Raw genomic sequence first — 19,627 nt, 5'->3', positions numbered from 1 at the left:
TTTTCCAACCTTTAACTTTTAATGAATTCACATCTTTGTTTCTAAGGTGTGTCTCTTGTAGACAGCATATTGATGGATCCTGTTTTCTTATCCGTTCTGTCACTCTCCGTCTCTTTATGGGTGCATTGAGTCCACCAAATTACTGTAATTTATATTACATAGTTTAGAGATATATGGGAATTTGGACTTGCTGAAGCCCTCTTTCTTTCCCTTAAGAGCAAAGGCTTTCTCAGATTATGTTCTGATTTCTTCTGCTCTTTTCTTGCAGCTGCAGGGTGACATGCCAAGAGGAGAGCTAGGAGACCTGAAACCAGTTAACAGTGTGGCTTACAGCAAACCATTTTTCTAAACTTTATTTTCTTTATATAAAATGTCGAAGTAGGTGATCTTTAAGATTACTTATAGTTTTATGATTTCTGTGATCTCTCAAATGAGAAGAGATTCATGGTAATATGTTCCCCTCAGCAGCTAATACTTTCCTGTCTGTACTACTTGTTGCATTTGCAATAACTTATTTGGTGTCTGTGTTTTCCATAAAATTATAACCTCCATAGACTATTTTTTTTAAAATTTTTATTTTGGTAAAATATATGTAACAAAATGTTTCAACCATTTGTACATGTACAATTCAGTGACTTTAATTACGTTCACCATGTTGTGCAACAGTCACCACTATCTGTTTCTAAATCTTTTCATTGCCCTTAACAAAATCTCTGTACCCATTAACAGTAGCTTCCTATTACCACATCCCAACTGCCTGCCCCCAGTAATTATTAATGAACTTTTTTCTCTATGCGTTTGCTATATTGGCTATTTCTTATAAGTGGAATTATATAATATTTGTCCTTTTGTGTCTCATGTATTTCACTCAGCATAATGTTTTCAACATTCATACATGTCGTAGCATGTATCAGAGCTTATTTCTCTTTATGGCTGAACAATATTCCATTTATGTACATACCACATTTTATTTATCCATTCATCTGTCGATGGATACCTGAGTTGTTTTCCCTTTTTAGTTATTGTGAATAATGATATACTGGTGTACACGTATCTGTTTGAGTCCTTGCTTTCAGTTCTTTTGGGTATATACCTAGGAATGGAGTTGCTGTGTCACAAGATAGTTGTAAGATAGTTCTATGTTTAATTTTCTGAGGTACCAGCAAATTGTTTCCCATAGTGGCTGCAGCATTTTACAGTCCTAGCAGTAATACACGATGGTTTCAATTTATTCACATTCTCAACAATACTTGTTATTTTCTGTTTTTCTGATAGCGTCCATCCTAGTGGGGGTGAAGTGGTATCTCATTCTGTTTTTAAAAAAATTTTATTTTAAATAATAAACTTTATTTTTTAGAGCAGTTTTAGGTTTACAAAAAAATTAAGTAGAAATACAGAGAGTTCCCAGATATTTCCTCTCCCCTGCCCACTGTTTCTTCTGTTATTCATATCTTGCATGGATGTGGTGTATTTGTTACTATTGATGAAACAGTATTGACACATTATTACTAACTAAAGTCCATTGTTTACATTAGGGTTCACTGTGTTATACACTTCTATCGGTTTGACAAATGTGTAATGTCATGCATCCACCATTACAGAATCATGCAGAATAGTTTTTTTGCCCTAAAAATGCCCTCTGCTCCACTTATTCATCCCTCTGCGCCTTCAACTCCCCTCCCCCATCCCCAAATCCTTGGCACTGATCTTTTCACTGTCTATGTTTTTTGCCTCTTCCATAATGTCATATAGTTGCAGTCATACAGTATGTAGCCTTTCAGACTGACTTCTTTCACTTAGCAATATATGTTTAAGGTTCCTCCACATCTTTTCGTAATCTCGTTGTGGTTTTGATTTGCATTTCCCTAATGACTAATGACATTGAACACATTTTCATGTGCTTATTGGCCATTTCTGTATCTTCTTTGGTGAAAAGTCTTAACAAGTGTTTTGTCTAATTATTAAAATCGTGTTGTCTTTTTGTTGTTGAGTTGTAGGAGTTCTTTATATATTCTGGATATTAAATCCTTTCACCAGTGGGATATATATGTCCCACCTACATTTTCTACCTCTCGGGTGTATTGGGAAGCTGCTTTCCCACTATAGTACATGCAGCTATCAGGAGGGGACCTGTATAACTGTTTGCAGGAGAAGAAACAGGCATGTGCTGCAAATTACCGTTTTTACAGGGTCTTGTATGAGGTGGTGCATCCTGGTGCATATAGGGCCGTATGTTTCCTATCAAACCTCTACATTACTCCACAGGGACATGTGTTCCCAGAGTCGAACAGAACCTATGCATCCTACAAATCTTACCACCCCAGAGTCCAGAAGGACATACGCATCCACCCCAAAGTCCAAAGGGTCATATGTGTCATCAGTCCTACCTCCAGAGTCCAGAGGGACACACTAAATTCAGACACACTCAATGATTCAGCATGCATTGCATTAATGAAGAAAAAAGTCCTAATCAGATATATGGTTCCCAAATATTTTCTCCTAATCTATAGGTTGTCTCTTCACTTTATTGATAAAGTTCTTTGATGCACAAAAGTTTTTAATTTTGATGAAGTCCCATTTGTCTATTTTATCGTTTGTGACTAGTACTTTTAGTGTATATCTGTTGCCATCGAGTTGATTCTGACTCATGGTGACCATATAGGAAAGAGTAGAACTGCCTCATAGGGCTTCCAAGGAGTGGATAGAGGATTTGAACTGCCGACCTTTTGGTTAGCAGCTGGACTCTTAACCATGGCACCACCAGGTCTCCACTTTTAGTGTAAGAACTGAAACCATAAAACTCTTTGAACAAACATAAGAGTAATGCTTCCAGATCTACTAAAATAATATATAATATAAAAGTAATATATAATTACTGAAAGTAATATATAATATCCGTAAATCCATTGTTGAAAACTAGATCTAGATTGTGCATTTTGAATTGGACAAATACCTGGTCTACTATGCTGGGAGTGACAACTCGAAGAGGAATGGCATTGCATTCATCATCAAAAAGAACACTTCAAGATGTATCCTGAAGTACGACGCTGTCAGTGATAGGATAATATCCATATGCCTACAAGGAAGACCAGTTAATACGACTATTATTCAAATTTACACAACAACCACTAAGGCCAAAGATGAAGACATTGAAGATTTTTACCAGCTTCTGCAGTCTGAAATTGATTGAACATGCAATCAGGATGCATTGATAATTACTGGTGATTGGAATGTAAAAGTTGGAAACAAAGAAGGATCGGTCGTTGGAAAATATGGCCTTGGTGATATAAACAATGCTGGAGATCACATGATAGAATTTTGCAAGACCGATGACTTCTTTATTGCAGATACCTTTTTCCACCAACATAAACAGCGACTATACACGTGGACCTTGCCAGATGGAATACACGGGAATCAAATTGACTACATCTGTGGAAAGAGATGATGGAAAAGCTCAGTATCATCAATCAGAACAAGGCCAGGGGCCAACTGTGGAACAGACCATCAATTGCTTATATGCAAGTTCAAGTTGAAACTGAAGAAAATGAGAATAAGTCCACGAGAGCCAAAGTACGACCTTGAGTATATCTCACCTGAATTTAGAGATTATCTCAAGAATAGATCTGACACGTTGAACACTAATGACTGAAGACCAGACGAGTTTGGAATGACATCAAGGGCATCATACATGAAGAAAGCAAAAGGTCATTAAAAAGACAGGAAAGAAAGAAAAGACCAAAATGGATGTTAGAAGAGACTCTGAAACTTGCTCTTGAACATCGAGTAGCTAAAGCAAAAGGAAGAAACGATGAAGTAAAAGAACTGAACAGATTTCAAAAGGTGTCTTGAGAAGACAAAGAAAGTATTATAATGATATGTGCAAAGAGCTGGCGATAGAAAACCAAAAGCGAAGAACATGCTCGGCATTCCTGAAGCTGAAAGAACGAAGAAAAAATTCAGGCCTCGAGTTGCTATAGTGAAGGATTCTATGGGGAAAATATTAAACGATACAGGAAGCATCAAAAGAAAATGGAAGGAATACACAGAGTCATTGTACCGAAAAGAATTAGTCAGCGTTCAACCATTTCAAGAGGTAGCACATGATCAGGAACCGATGGTACTGAAGGAAGAAATCCAAGCTGTACTGAAGGCATTAGCGAAAACAAGGCTTCAGGAATTGACGGAATATTAACTGAGATGTTTCAACAAACGGAAGCTGCACTGGAAGTGCCCACTCGTCTATGCCAAGAAACTTGAAAGACAGCTACTTGGCCAACTGACTGGAAGAGTTACTGTTTATGCCTATTCCCAAGAAAGGTGATCCAACCGAATGTGGAAACTATCGAACAATATCATGAATATCACATGCAAGTAAAATTTTGCTGAAGATCATTCAAAAGCAGCTGCAGCAGTGTGTCGACAGGATACTTCCAGAAATTCAGGCTGGATTCAGAAGAGGATGTGGAACCAGGTATATCATTGCTGATATTAGATGGATCCTGGCTGAAAGCAGAGAATACCAGAAAGATGTTTACCTGTATTTTATTGACTCTACAAAGGCATTCGACTGTGGATCATAACAAATTATGGATAACATTGCAAAAAATGGAAATTCCAGAACACTTAATTGTGGTCATGAGGAACCTGTACGTAGATCAAGAGGCAGTTGTTTGGACAGAACAAGGGGATACCGTGTGGTTTAAAGTCAGGAAAGGTGTGTGTCAGGGTTGTATGCTTTCACCATACCTATTCAATCTGTATGCTGAGCAAATAATCCAAGAAGCTGGACTATATGAAGAAGAACGGGGCATCAGGATTGGAGGAAGACTCATTAACAACTTGCATTATGCAGATGATACAACCTTGCTTGCTGAAAGTGAAGAGGACTTGAAGCACTTACTGATCAAAGATCACAGCCTTCAGTATGGATTAAACCACAACGTAAAGAAAGCAAAAATCTTCACAACTGGACCAATAAGCAATATCATGATAAACAGAGAAAAGATTGAAGTTGTTAAGGATTTCATTTTACTTGGATCCACAATCAAGACTCATGGGAACAGCAGTCAAGACATCAAAAGATGCATTGCATTGGTCAAATCTGCTGCAAAAGACCTCTTTAAAAGTGTTGAAAAGCAAAGATGTCACCTTGAAGACTTTATCAGTTGTCGAGGCTTCCATGGATCAATTTTTTGTCACTTTGTATTGTTCTTTTGACTGGACCATCCGTTTCTGTTTTCTTTGTATGCCTTGTGATTTTTCATTGAAACTGGGACACTTGAATATTATAATGTAGTAACTCTGGAACTCAGGTATTTCCCCTTCCCCAGAGATTGCAGTTTTTTAATTAATTATTTTTAATTGTTGAAGGCTGTAATAGACCATCTGCTCATCAACCTCCCCTAACTACTTTTGCAAAGACTGTCTTCCAAAATGTGCATGGACCCTGGAGATTCCTTTTGGAGCCCATGCCCAAGTAGTGGTTCAAGGGAGATTTCCTTGTAGTCCAGGGAAGAAACAAATAGCAGAAAGCAGAAAATATCTAATTGTTCTACTGCTCAGTTATTGCTGTTATTACTTAATGATAGCTACAGTCAACTGTTTGTTTAATGACATTTCCAAGCTAATTTTTAGAAGGTGTGTATTCTGATTCTGTTATCTCTGCCGTCAGTGAGTGGCTTGATATTTCATCAGAGGGTGCTCTAGACCTTTGAATCTGCTGGCAAGGTGCAATGTTTCTAGGAGAGGGCCAAAGTTGCTGTAAAGGTCTGCACCCATTCCTCAGGGCACTGCCAGACCAGCCCAACTGTGCACACTGTAACCCCAAATTATTGGAGGTCAAGATTCCCACTGTCTGCTTTGACACCAGCCAACTGCTCTAGGAACATAGGCCACTGATTCCACCACCCTTGGAGGGACTGAGGAATGGGGGATGGTAGCCAGTTGGTGCACATAGTTCACCTAGAAGTGGTCAGCAGCTTGTCCCTTCATCAAGTACTCCCCTGACTGAATTAAGTGTCTGATCCAGTTCCAGAGTTCCAGTTAATTCCAGTTGCTCTTTCCAGTGCTATTGTTATTTGGGAGGTGGGATGGACCTCTAGAACTACCTACTTTGCCATTTTGCATAATTACATGCTGCTATTGAAAGTTCTGAATTCCATAAGATACTTTCACACCAGCCTGTCTCCTTCAGCCCTTAGAAGCCAAATATATGCTTCGGCATGCTTCAGTCATGCTAATTAGTCCTATATGATTAAATGTGGGCACTGCCTATGGGTTTTGTTTGGTGCATTCTTTCCCCCAGTCCCATGGGAGTGCAGCTGCATCTAAACTAGGGAGATTGCCCCCTCAGTCCTTCAGGAAGCCCCCAGACAGACAAAAATAGACAAATCTGTCCACTGGCAAAAGCGAAGTCCAGTCCACAAACTTCTGTGCCAGAGAGCGTGCCCCTGTCTGGGTGTGCGGTTTGTGGTTTTCCATGGCAGCGACAGCCTCTGCCACAGTGCCACTGCCATGGAGGCAAGGAAGGGGTAGAGCATCTATGGTAGAAGAAAAAAATGGAAAAATTCCTATCGTTTGAGAGCACGATTTTTCTTAATTCAGTGTTTGCTTAAATGCTGTAATTCTTTGACTGATTTCCAGAGTTCTGAGATGGTAAATTCACCTACTTTTGCTTGATGTTTTCTATTTTCATTGTGGGGGGATGGGAGCATGCAGCCGTTTATGCCACCATCTTGCCTCAGCTTCACCATAGGTGGTATGTCAAGTGCCTTCTGCACTGCTTGGCACATAGTATTTATTCATTCATTTATTCCACAAATGTCTATTTAGTGCCTAATAAAGGGCAGGTACTGTTATAGGCACTAGAGTTGCAACAGGATTATGGCAGGCAAGGTCCCTAATCTCATGGAATTTAGATTCTAGAGCCGTTCTGCTCAATAGACCTTTCTGTGATAATGGAAATATTCTTCACTGCACTGTCCAATATAGTAACCACTAGCCACATGTGCTTGTTGAGCACTTTAAATGTGGCTAGAGCAATTACAGAGCTTAATTTTAAAATGTATTTGTTTTTAATTAGTTTAAATTGCCACATATGCCTAGTGGCTACCATATTGGACAGTGAACTACTAGAGGATTAAGGCAGTGGAGACACATGATAAACAAGTAGATAACTAAAGGTACAAAATTATTTTAGATGGTGTCAAAAACTGAGAAGGATAAAGCAGGGTGATGAAATAGTAACCAGGAGAATATTTTAAGTAGAGTCATTCTAGTTTAATCCAAAAAAACCAAACCTATTGCCGTGGAGTTGATTCCAACTCACAGCGACTCTATAGGACAGAGTAGAACTTCCCTATAGGGTTTCCAAGGAGTGCCTGCTGGATTTGAACTGCCAGCCTTTTGGTTAGCAGCTGTAGCACTACGCCACCAGGGTTTCCTCTAGTTTAATAGGCATCAGTAAATGTAGAAAAAATAAATTATGAAGACTAATTTTTTTTTTTTAACTTTGCTACTTAGTACTTTGGTTTGGGATTTCTTCTTTAGAGATCTAGTGGCTTCCTTTCTGGAAAACAAACACCAAAATAAACTCATATTTCCATCATTTTATTAACTTTGAACATTTTTTTCCCCAGCCCTGAATTGTCATCTCCAGTTCCTGTGGAAGATACCTCAACATTGGGAGGTATGTTTTTGTGCTTTTACTCGCTTTACTTGTTAAATTATTTATGGCTTAAGACAATCTTGCAAGCAAGCAAACACATTTTACAGCTCACATTTTAAGAATATCAAGTTTCTTCTTATATGTTGTTCAAGAGTCTCAAGGAAAAGCAATTCCTCTTTTTCACTAGTCTAAGCATACATATTTTATGTGGGTACCTAAAACTTTTATTGTTAAACATAATACAAGTACAGAAAACTGCTTAAAACAAATATACAACCTAGTGAATTATTTTAAGGCAAACACCCTGTAACCACTGCTTATGTCAAAAGGTAGAACCTTTCTAGCTCCACCAGACACCCTCTACATGCCTCCTTCCAAACACAATGCTCCCCATCCCCTTAAGAGTACCACTATCCTCACTTTTATAGTAGTTATCTTTATATGTTTTAAAAATAGTTTTATCACCCACTATGGAAACCCTGGTGGTGCAGTGGTTAAGTGTTTGGCTGCTAACCAAAATGTCAGCAGTTCGAATTTACCAGGCACTCCTTGGAAACCCTACAGGGCAGTTCTACTCTGTCCTATAGGGTCGCTATAAGTCACAATCGACTCAGTGGCAATGGATTTGGTTTTTTGGGTTTACACGTGTATTACTAAATATTATAGCTTAGTTTTGCCTGTTTTATTTTTTAATATGTTTTTAAGTCTTCATTAAAAAAAAAAAACAATCAAACTATATCTTGCTTCTATACTTCTTGTTTTTCCTCTTGGAATTAATTTGTTGAAGAAAGCAGACCATTAGTCCTATAGAGTTTCCAGAGTAAGGATATTGCTGATTGCATTCTCATGGTGTTTAACATGTTCGTTTGACCTCTATATTTTCTGTAAATTGGTAGTTGCATTCTTTAAAAAAAAAATTTTCAACACTTCTCTTTATAGGTAATTTTAAACATATACAAAAACAGTCAGAATAGCATAATGAGACCCCAGCTTCAACAATTATCAATTTATGGTCAATTTCATTTAATTTATACCTTCCCCTTTCTAGTAGAGTTACTAATTTCAATATTTGTCCCCTTTACTATGCAGTGAGCTCCTTGAGGTTAAGAACTTTGTCTCTGTTTCCATAGCACCTTTCAGATGCTGGCATATAGTAACTGCTTAATAAATGTTTTTTGAATGACTGTATGAATGAGCCATAATTACCTCTTTTTCTCAGAAGACTCTATGTAACTCTGTCTTGCAGTAAGAATGCACAGAATTTTCAAGAGAAAAAGGCAAATGGCTTGTGGGGGTAATTTTGAAGTCAGTTGCTTATTTCCTGATATGAACTCTGAATTAGTCAGGGACTGAATTCATACACATTTTTGTTTTTCTACTTAGGTGCTGCTTTCAGTGTTCCATATCCAGGATTGGCTTCCTATGACGGTGTCTCAGAGAGCAGCCTGGAGAGGCTTGAGGAGAGTGTGAGTGATGTTCTGTTTTGCTATTTCAGTGTCTAACATGGAGAGCAGGGATTAAGAGAGGGTTTATGTTCCATTGCCAGATTGCAGAGGACTTCGTGTGGTGCCTTGTTAATGAAAATGTGGATTCCGAAACCAGTACATAAAAAAGAATCTGAGATCCCTCGGTGAGCTGAGTAAATCTGTTTTTACTGATGAGTTCTTGGTGAGGGAGGGCTACGGAGCTATCATTATGGTCAGCTCACATGCCTCTTGTGGGCTCTGTGACATGATTTACTATGGAGTTTTCTTTTTGCCTATGTTTTTCTAACCCTTAATAGATCAAGATGTAATCTTCTCTTCTTCAGATGGAAAGGATATAGATTTTATGTAGTTTAAAAATCATGAAGTACTATGCTTCTTTACTGCATCATTATTAATAGGAACCTATCTACTAAACAAGGAGTCCTGGTGGCACAGTGAGTAAGTGCTTGTCTGCTAACTGAAAGGTCGGCGGTTCGAACTCAACAGCCACTCCGCGGGAGGAAAGATCTGATGATCTGCTCCCTTAAAGATTACAGCCTAGGAAACCCTATGGGGGCATTTCTACTTTGTCATATAGGGTCATTATGAGTCAGAATTGACTTAACAGCACACAACAATGACATCATCCACATTAAACAGCATTAAATCTTAAAGCTGAGTCTCTATGACATTCAGATTAAAAGAAAGTACGTGCTCCCCAGGAAAATAGATACATATTGTTAGAAAGCTTGTTAAATTCCAAATTTTTTAAATTTGGGGTTCATAAATCCTATCTTATTTAATAAAGAGAAAACCCTGATTCAACATATTTCCTAGAGAGATAAAATTTAGTTACCTTGCACTTTCCTTTCCAACTTGAACATTTTAATTGATGCAAAATCAGGTTAAAGTCACTCCACTCTGCCCCACCACCCTCCCTGTCACTGAACAAGACTGGTGATAGCTTGGGATCCCTACAGAGGATGGCTGAATCGGTACTTTTACTCTCAGTAAAACTGTGTACAAAGCAAATGGTGCTAAGAAAATATTAGCGTTCACTAAATAATTGTTAATGAATGAGTAAAAAGTAACACTGTAGTCCTGAACTTGAAGGCAGAATAGCCATGACTTGGGTCTGGAGACATTTATAGAATGAGATAGAGTTCACTGTAATAACAATGAAGGAATTCTATGCAATCAGTTGGAACATTAACACCAAAAATAGAAAGGATGATTTGAAGCCTATTTATAGAATCAATAGGAAAACAAAACAGTTATAGAGTTACCTAACAGGAATTAGATTCCTGTATCTAGCTCAAAATGATGCTCACGATACAGTTTCACATTTTACTTTTTTTCCTACTTCCATCTACTGTTTAGGTGACCATGTATTTCTGTTTTTTTTTTTTTTTTTGTAATCACTCTGTAAGTTATAATGCATATTTGACTTCGCAAAATTTCAAGTTGTGCAAAATCTTTATCCTTATCCTGAATAATACAGGTACCTTAGAACATCACAATTCAAATTACTACCCTGTTTGTTGACTTATATGCTATTTTAAAGTATTTTCTTTTTCACTCTCTCTTTTAGTTCTCTGTACAAATTAAACTATCATATTTGTTGTATACCATTAAATTTGTTTTATATTTACCCAAATGTTTACCATTTTATTATCTTATAATTTTTTTTTTCATTTTAGACCTTTCTTCTGGGATAATATTTCTCCTGATGTTTCCTTAGTAAGAGTCTCTTACTGGTTCAATCTGAGTTATTGATAAAAATTTATTTGTCCTTATTCTGGAAAGATATATTTAATTAGTATTCAATCTGGGCTGAGAGTTATGTTTTCTTTGTCTTTGGTTTTAGTTCACTATCTTCTGACTTCTATGTTGTTACTGAGAACTCAACTTTCAGTCTGATTGTTATTCCATTGTGGATTATCTGGCTGTTTTCTTTAGCTGCTTTTGAGATTTTTTTTTCCCCTTTGGATTTGGGGTTTGGCAGTTTCACAAAAATGAGTATAAGTGTGGATTTATGTTTATTTATTTTGCTTTGAATTTGTTGTACTTCCTTAATGTTAGGCTTTATGTCTATCATCAATTTTGGAAAATTCTCAGCTGTTGTATCTTATGGTTAAATATATGTTAGACCTTCTCATTTGATCGTTTATGTCTCTTAACCACATGTTCATAATCTTCATTCCATTGTCTCTCTGTGTTACATCCATGTCTGTCTTCCAGTTCGCTAATTCTTCCTTTGACTTAGTCTAATTTGTTTTTCAAACTGTCCATTGAGTTTTAAGAATCCTTGCTTTTATGTAGGAGTTGTTGTTCTAACTCTCCAATGTATATAGGCTTTGCACTTTGTATTTTGTTCCTTCATGGTATTTGGCATTCAATATTGCCTGGTTTACAAGGAGTCAGGGATATACAATGGAAACTGCCACCTTCAACACTGGATCACCTCTCTGGATTCCTGCAACCTATTGTTTCTGGCCTCTTGGGGTTTTCTTTACTTTCTTGCAAACCAGCTATGTGTTAAAGGCATTGAATCTATTCAGCATTTTATCTATTTTGTAGCAGTAGAATTACTCAGGATATTTATTTTATAATATTTTTAGAAATGGGAATTCCACCCAGATTTAGCAAGATGAAATTTAATATGGATAAATGCAAAGTTCTCTAAAAAATTCAGTAAGTACAAGTTTTTATTGATGTTAGTCTCAGTATGAATCAACAGTGTGATGTGGTTACTGCAAAAAACTAGTAAAAGCTAGTATAATTTTAGATTTCATTAATAGAAATATACAATATAATATAAAGAAGGTGGGAGTCCAAACCTTTTTTATTTGCTCAGACCTCACCTGTGGGTGCCACACCCTAAGGAAGACATTAAAGGCTGAGATGTGTGGAGGAATGGAACTAGGAAAAGTCAGGGAAGACATGATAGTTGTGTCTATATATTTGAAGAGCTCTCTGGGAACTACACCTTTTGTATATGTCCCAGGTTACAGAACTGGGACCAGTGGTGAAAGGTACAGGGTGGTAGATTTGGATTTAATATTAAGAACTTTCAAACCATATGAGCTTTTGGAAGTATAATTATTGAAATTTACAAATTCTTTCTCATCAGAATCATTTAAACAGAATGAGCAGTCATTTGTCAGGGATATTATAGAGAGCATTCATGCATCAGAAGGGGTGGTGGGATCTTTGAGGTTCTTTCCCATTCTGAAGTTTTAAAGGTCTCTGATTATATGGATCATATATAAATAGTACAGTGAAAAATATTACAGTGGATGAAAAATAGTACAGTGGGAAAAACAAAACAAAAAAACAAAAACAAAAATTCTGTATTCTATTCCTGACTCTGTCATTGACTTGCTGTGAGACCTCAGGCTAGTCATTCCTCCTATCGAATCCTTGGTTTTCTTAAGTATCAAAATTGAGGGACTTGGATTAGATAAGCTCCAGTGGATCTTGCCTGCAGCAACTATTACTGTAGTGTTCTAGTTGTGATACTGTATTTCCCTTATTCTTTCTACATTTATTAATTGGAATTCTTCTGTAAGGAACTGTTGCCAATTCTCTCTCATTTATTTATTCAGTCATTTATTTATATCGGTATGGATTTATGGATATTTATTTTACTCTTTGGGTTATAATCTAATATTTATTTTGTTGCTCAAATTGTTCCAGCTCTGGCCATTAAAAGACTTGGATTTTAAAGTTACGGAGTATAAAAAGTTTGTTGATATGTTTTCAGGTTTTATTTAGCAACTAACCTTTTAGAAACTACTATTGTTGAGTTATGTAGCATAAAAAAGAATATACATGATTACCAGAAAAGGCTATTAATATACTCCTTCCTTTGATTCATATCTGTGTGGCCAGATTTTCTTCATATACTTCAACAAACACAATATATTGCAGAATCTAGCTCTCTTCTGATAACCCAGACATTAAAGAATTATAAAAAATGTAAACAATGCCACTTTTCATTAATTTTTCTTTTGAAGAATATGTTATTTATTTCACATGTAATAGGTTTATTAATATTATTTAGAACAGCTTTATTGAAATATACTTCACATACCATAAATACACCCTTTTAAAGTGTGCAATTTAGTGGTTATTAGTATATTCTCAGAGTCTTGCAGTCGTCATCACTATCTAATTTTAGAACATTTTCTTCACCCTTCCACAAAATTCCATGTTCATTAGCAGTCCCCTCCCCACCCTCAACCCAAGCCCTTGGCAATCACTAATATACTTTCTAAGGAATTGCTTATTCTGGAAATTTCATATAAATGGAATCATACAATATGTGATCTTTTGTGAATAGCTTCTTTCACTTAGCATAACATTTCCATATTTTGGCATATATCAGTATTTCATTCCTTTTTATTGGTGAATAATATTCCATTGCATTGTTATTGCCCTCTCTCCTTCCATTTCTTTTTCTTATGCTAGAACAGCTCCCTCAAAAAGTTGAAGACATGCCCAACTGACACAAACTGAGTAGGATTGAGAGTTGCTCTCTCTGGTATCAACTTAATTATTTTTTAATTAATTAATAAATATTTCAAAATTTTCTCTTTTTATTTTTTTGTTTGTTTAGGTATCTATAGATATAATCCACATAAACCAAACTTCACTGGATTCCTCATGAATTTTAAGAGTTTAACAGGGTCGTGAGACCAAAAAGTTTGAGAACCATCATTCTAGGCTATCTTTAGGTGATAACTATATAGTACAGTCAACTCTTGTTTACTCACTTGCATATGGACAGTTTTCTGTGGATAAGTTTCTACTTTCCGTAGAGCCAGTCAGAATGCCTATTTTAATATTAGTCTATGCCTTAAAGTCCACCCACTTTGTTGCAAAGTGAAATACTATATAAAAGTCATCATCAGAAGTTACCTTTGACACATTGTCTGGCACGTAGAAAGCAGTCAATAAATATTTGTTGATTGAATGAATAAACATTGCCATTTTATTATTTTTTTGTCTGACATCCAGATTAGCAACGAGATTGAGAACGTGGTAGAGGAACCCACCAAACCGGCAGCTGAGCAGATTGCAGAATTCAGCATCCACCTCTTGGGGAAGCAGTACAGGGAAGAACTGCAAGATCCCTCCAGCTCCCACTACCAGCACCTTGTAGAAGAGTTTATTTCAGAGGTGGGTAGTATTTTTTCGGTCTGTTTTTGTTGTTCTTTTGATAAATAAGACAGTTTGCTGGGGTTGTAATTTTCCCATATTTGCAACACTGGTTAAAGGCAGAGTTGGGATTCAAGCTCTCCATCTACTTGGTTCTTGGTGAAGACTTAGTACTTAGCCATTTCTTCAGAAAGCTCTGTGAGAAATTCATAGAAAGACAGAACAAAATATTACACTCATTTGCCATCTGCTAACAAGTAAGTGCTGTTTTCAAATTGTGCTGCACAGCAGTGGAAGGATGTGTTTTTCTATGTCATGGTTTTAACTTGACAATATTTGGAGAAATATGCATCTTTGAGAAACTGCGTACAGTGTGGTTTCTTTTGCTTGAGGGAACAATAAATTTAATGTTTAGTATTCTGTTTTTTAATTGAAAAAATTTCAAGTAGTAACGTATAGGAGTACATTCATGTGGTACAAAGTTCAAAAGCACAAAAGGGGACCCAGTGAATAGTAAAATTCCCTCCTATCTTTGTTCTCTTGTTGGAGGTGTTTTTAAAAGGATTTCTTTAAAGTACTTGGATTAGACCTACCCAAAGCTTTACCTTCTGGAAGAATTCTGTATAGCACTTGAACTCAAGATTTTTTAGTCAACAGTGACCCATGATTATCCTCTATCTTGTGTGCCTTTGCTCTTGGGTGGTAAGGCATTGAGTACTCATCTCTCCCTCTCTGTCCAATGACAGGCACACTATTCCTTCCTGTTTATTTCTTTTCCATTCCCTCTCTATGGGGTTCTCCTTGGCCAAGTTTGTTAATTCCATTACCTTGGACTAATTTCCTTCAATAGACACTGTGTCCAAATGGGAGACAAAAATGTACATCTCTCAGCCAAATGGCATCATTGCAGCCATTAAACCTGGGGATTCTAGGCTGGACAGTTAATTTTCCTTGCTGTGTGGCCAAGTTGCAAAGCTGTATGGTATGTGGAAGAAATGTCAGCCAAGCCAGTGGCTACCTGGCTTCGTAGTGTCTTGGATTGGCTGTCTGGTTCTCTCTTAACGAAACTTTATTAAGCCTTAGTATTTGGATAAACAATTGCACTGAATGACTACAGATTTAGAGAAAAACATCTCCAGCAGGGACTTTATGAGGTAGGTTGCTGTTGGCTTGAGGTGATCCAAGGATGATGAAGGGCCTGGGCCTCTCATGAAAATCTTCTCTGGCCTATTTCTACATTCCTGTCCCCTTAACTGAGATGAAATATCTACCAATAGCCACTTCTTTGTGTGGAACAGCAGAGACAGAGGTCGTATCTCTGAAGGCCCCTGTCATCATATCTACTGTGAATTGAAGGGAGCCCTTCAGCTCTCTCCCTTCAGAGCATAGTCACCCAGATTGTTACCTCAGCTTCTCTAGGTAATATTGAAAGACACACAGGGAGAAAGCAAACATGCTCAGAGAAGATGAGGTTCACGAACTGTTTCTCTCCCAATAAGGTAAGAGGAGGAGGGGACATGATAGTCATGGGACAACACAAAGTATGACATCAGAGAGGGAAAGAACAGACTTGGGAGTGTCACTGACATAGTGCTGAAGGATACTCACAGTATTAACACAGTTTCCTTGTATAGTGCTTTATGCTTTACAGGCTGTTTTCTATCTGTTTGCTCACAGCAGCCATGTAGAGGAGTATCTCCATTTTACAGATGAGGAAGCTGAGGCTCAGGGAGGTCAAGTAACTTCTTCATGGTCATTTCAGCCTCTCTTGAGTAGAAGGGAAAATCCAGGAACAGATTACCCAATAAGCCAGGTATGCATGGGCTTACTTGCGCTTACTAATCTCTAGTGCACAATTTCCTGTTTTTCACCACATCAAGGATGCAGTGAAACCCATGTGAAATTGTGTACTACAGATTAGTAAGTAAACACAAGTAAAACTGTGAGTACCTTGCTTACTGGTTGATCCACCCCTGGGAAAATCAAATCATCTTCCTTTTCAAAGTGCTCCTTCCTTTATACCATACAGAATCCCCTTCATTTTAACTCAGGGAGTTTTTAATTTACAGTTTTTGAAGTTCTGGTCCCAATTATAAAATATATTTATCATGAGGGAGGGGAAATAGGAAGAAATGACATAATTCAGTGGGAAGAATATGGGCTTTGAGGTTAGAGAGATTTGGAGTTAAATAAATTCTTAGTCACTTACCAAATGTGTCATCCTGGTGAGTTAGTTGACATCTTAGAGTCTCAGTTTTCTCATTTATAAAATTAAGATAATATGCGCCTCTCAGAATTGTTGCAAGAATTATAAATAATATTTGCAAAGCACCAGGCACATAGCAGTCCAGTAAATTGTAGCTATCAGTAATATTAATGTTGGTTAATAAAACAGAATGACTCTTCCCCCAAATAGACACTTGTATAATAGCTAGCTGGATGTGATGAATTAGAATACTTGTACGTGGATTCAAGAGATGGTAGAAGTTCAGGCAGGAAATGGGCTTAGTGATCATAATAATATACAGTTGCACAGCATTTTGTGGTTTATAGTGTGCTTTCAGATATATTATTTTCTAATCTTAACAAAAATCACATGTGATAGGTGGGGAGGGCAGTAGTTGCTCTATAAATGAAGACTTGTGTATGGTCCCTCTGCTAGCAAAAACAGCAGAGCTGGGACTAACTCTCAGTCTTCTTTTTCCTAGTCCTGAAGATTCTACCTCTACCCCTGTCTTACAAGAATTTTGTTGTTGTCGTTACGTGCTGTCAAGTCGATCCTGACTCATGGTAACCCTATAGGACAGAGTAGAACTGCCCCATATGGTTTCCAAGACTGTAATCTTTACTGCAGCAGATCACCAGGTCTTTTCTTCCATGGAGCCATGGGTGGGTTCTAACCGCCAACGTTTAGGTTAGCAGATGAGCACTTAACCACTGCACCAGCAGGGCTTCTTACAATAATTATAGTACTTCTCTTTTTCCTCAGAGAATAAAACAAAGCAAAATTATTATTGCAAAAAGTTTCATGGGTTTGGATTCTTTATTCTTAAGATGTGGAGATCTTCCCTGAAATAAGATTTAAAAAAAATTCCACTCTCTTGATTGTCTGAGGGCTTGGTTAAAAGTAGATGCCCAATTCCTGGAGGTGGGGCCAAGATGGTGTAGTAGTCAGACACTTTCGGTGGACCCTCTTACAACAAAACCCCCAAAAAACAAGTGATTCAATTATATATGGCAATCTGGGAGCCCTGAACATCAAAGGCAGAGTTGAGGAACCGGACTGAGTGGCAGGAAGAGGGAGAGATAGTTCAAAAGCAGCGAGGAGTTGCCAGACCTGACCCAGCAAGAGCCTGAGCCCTTCAGGCCTGATCAGCTCAGGCGTCAGTGGTGAGGCAGGCAAGCAGCCATGCTTGGGAGGTGCATTTTCTGCACTGGGAGAGACCCAGCATCAGAGAGTCTACACAGCCACCCAGAACCAGTAAGAAGCAGCCCTCAATGAAAGATAAGTACTTGCGTATGGCCTACCACGTGGATCAAAAACACCCCCTTCAGGGAAAAAAGTCTCCCCCATTTACCACCCTGCTCCCTGCTCTGCACTGTGTCCCAGACCAGCTGCAGTAATTGCTGAGTCACCTGGGCTAGAAGTAGGATCTGTCACATGCCTGGAGCCATTCTCCCTGTCTTGGAGAGTGAACAAATTAACAAACAGGAGAGAAAATATGCTGCCAGCTCCCCTAAGCTGGAACCCAGGGTAGGCAAAGCTCCTTTGCCTAGGCACAGGCATAAGGGATCCGCAGACTCTGAGTGCCTTTCCTCCTGCATAAACTTGTGTGGGCCCATCTCAACAGCATAGGCCTTTATTACCACAGTACAACAGGGTATATACCAGAACTCTAACTTCAACTGTTTCAGCTGTGGAGAGGCAGGTTCTTGACATTTGACACTGCTCTGCCCATTAAGCAGGGTCTTCACCTACCCACATCAGGGGCCTGAGGACTGGTGGCTCCACCCACGCCACCTAGCCACCTGTGATAGGGGCCCATGAATAAGAGGTACCCCCAGTCCTTACAGCCAATAGCATTAGGTGCTCATAGTCTGGCTGCAAAACCCACCCACCTACCCACTGTAGGGAACAGTGACGCGCCTTCCTCCTGGACACTCGGGGGTAGCCATCACCCCCTTGCCTTGCTCAGAGTGTGTCCCCCTGCTGCAGCCAGATGCCTGTGCCTACACCAATCACCCATGCCTGTCTAGGACTGTAAGTGAGAGCCTACACCACACACTTGGTGGCTATCTACCTGGGCACCTGAGCTGAATCCATACAGGAGGAGTGGGCAGACTCCTGAGCTCACATACCTAGTAGCAGATCTAACCACCTGGTGACAGGACATTAGAGCTTCAAAGATGCCAATAATCAAACTAGCTCATATGAGCAGCCTATATGGGCATATCAAAACAAAACAAGAAGCTAGAACACAGTAAGCAAACATATAAAGAAATAAATATAATAACTTATTGATGGCTTGGAGACAACAGTCAATATCAAATCACATAAAGAAGCAATCCCGGCTGGCTTCAGCAAGCTCCCAAAATAAACTAGAAATTTTCCAGAGGAGGAAAATTTCTTGGAATTACCGGAGGCAGAATACAAAAGATTAATATACAGAACTCTTCAAGAAATCAGGAAGGAAATTAAGCAAAATGCATAACACACAATAGAGGAAATTAAAAAGATTAGAGAAGAGCATAATGACAAATTTAACAAGCTGGAGGAATCCATAGAGAGAGAGCAATCAGATATCCAGAAGATTAACAATAAAATTTCAGTATTAGACAACTCAATAAAAGTCGTAGGAGCAGAATTGAGGCAATGGAAGTCATGATTAGTGAGATTGAAGATAAAGGACTTGACACCAACTTATTTGAGGAAAAATCAGATAAAAGGATTTTAAAATATGAAGAAACCCTAAGAATTATGCGGTACTCTATCAAGAGGAATAACCTACAAATGATTGGAGTACAAGAACAGGGGGGATAACAGAAAATACAGATAGAATTGTTGAAGATTTATTGGCAGAAAACTTCCCTGATATCGTGAAAGATGACAAGATAGCTATCCAAGATGCTCATCGAACCCCCCTTACAGTAGATCCCAAAAGAAAGTCACCAAGACATATTATAATCAGATTTGCCAAAATCAAAGATAAAGAGAATTTTAAGAGTGGCTAGGGATAAACAAAAAGTCATCTACAAAGGAGAGTCAATAAGAATAAGCTTGGACTACTCAGCAGAAACCATGCAGGCAAGAAGGCAATGGGATGACATACAT

The 19,627-nt window shown here is 38.1% G+C and overlaps 1 protein-coding gene across 1 annotated transcript in view; it reads left to right on the top strand.

The window, feature by feature from the left end:
• The window catches only part of IMPG2 (interphotoreceptor matrix proteoglycan 2), a 151,786-nt gene that overhangs the window by 48,613 nt on the left and 83,546 nt on the right, over positions 1 to 19,627 (top strand). Inside the window, exons 5-7 of the mRNA XM_023732866.1 lie at positions 7,638 to 7,687; positions 9,050 to 9,132; positions 14,155 to 14,316. Of these exons, the coding sequence (XP_023588634.1) occupies positions 7,638 to 7,687; positions 9,050 to 9,132; positions 14,155 to 14,316 (295 nt within the window). The remainder of the gene's footprint in view (positions 1 to 7,637; positions 7,688 to 9,049; positions 9,133 to 14,154; positions 14,317 to 19,627) is intronic.

This window comes from Trichechus manatus, unplaced genomic scaffold (assembly GCF_000243295.1).
Source record: "Trichechus manatus latirostris isolate Lorelei unplaced genomic scaffold, TriManLat1.0 scaffold00055, whole genome shotgun sequence".
NCBI lineage: Eukaryota > Metazoa > Chordata > Mammalia > Sirenia > Trichechidae > Trichechus > Trichechus manatus.
Note: the sequence above shows the minus strand (reverse complement) of the source record. Positions and strands in the feature narration are given on the sequence as shown.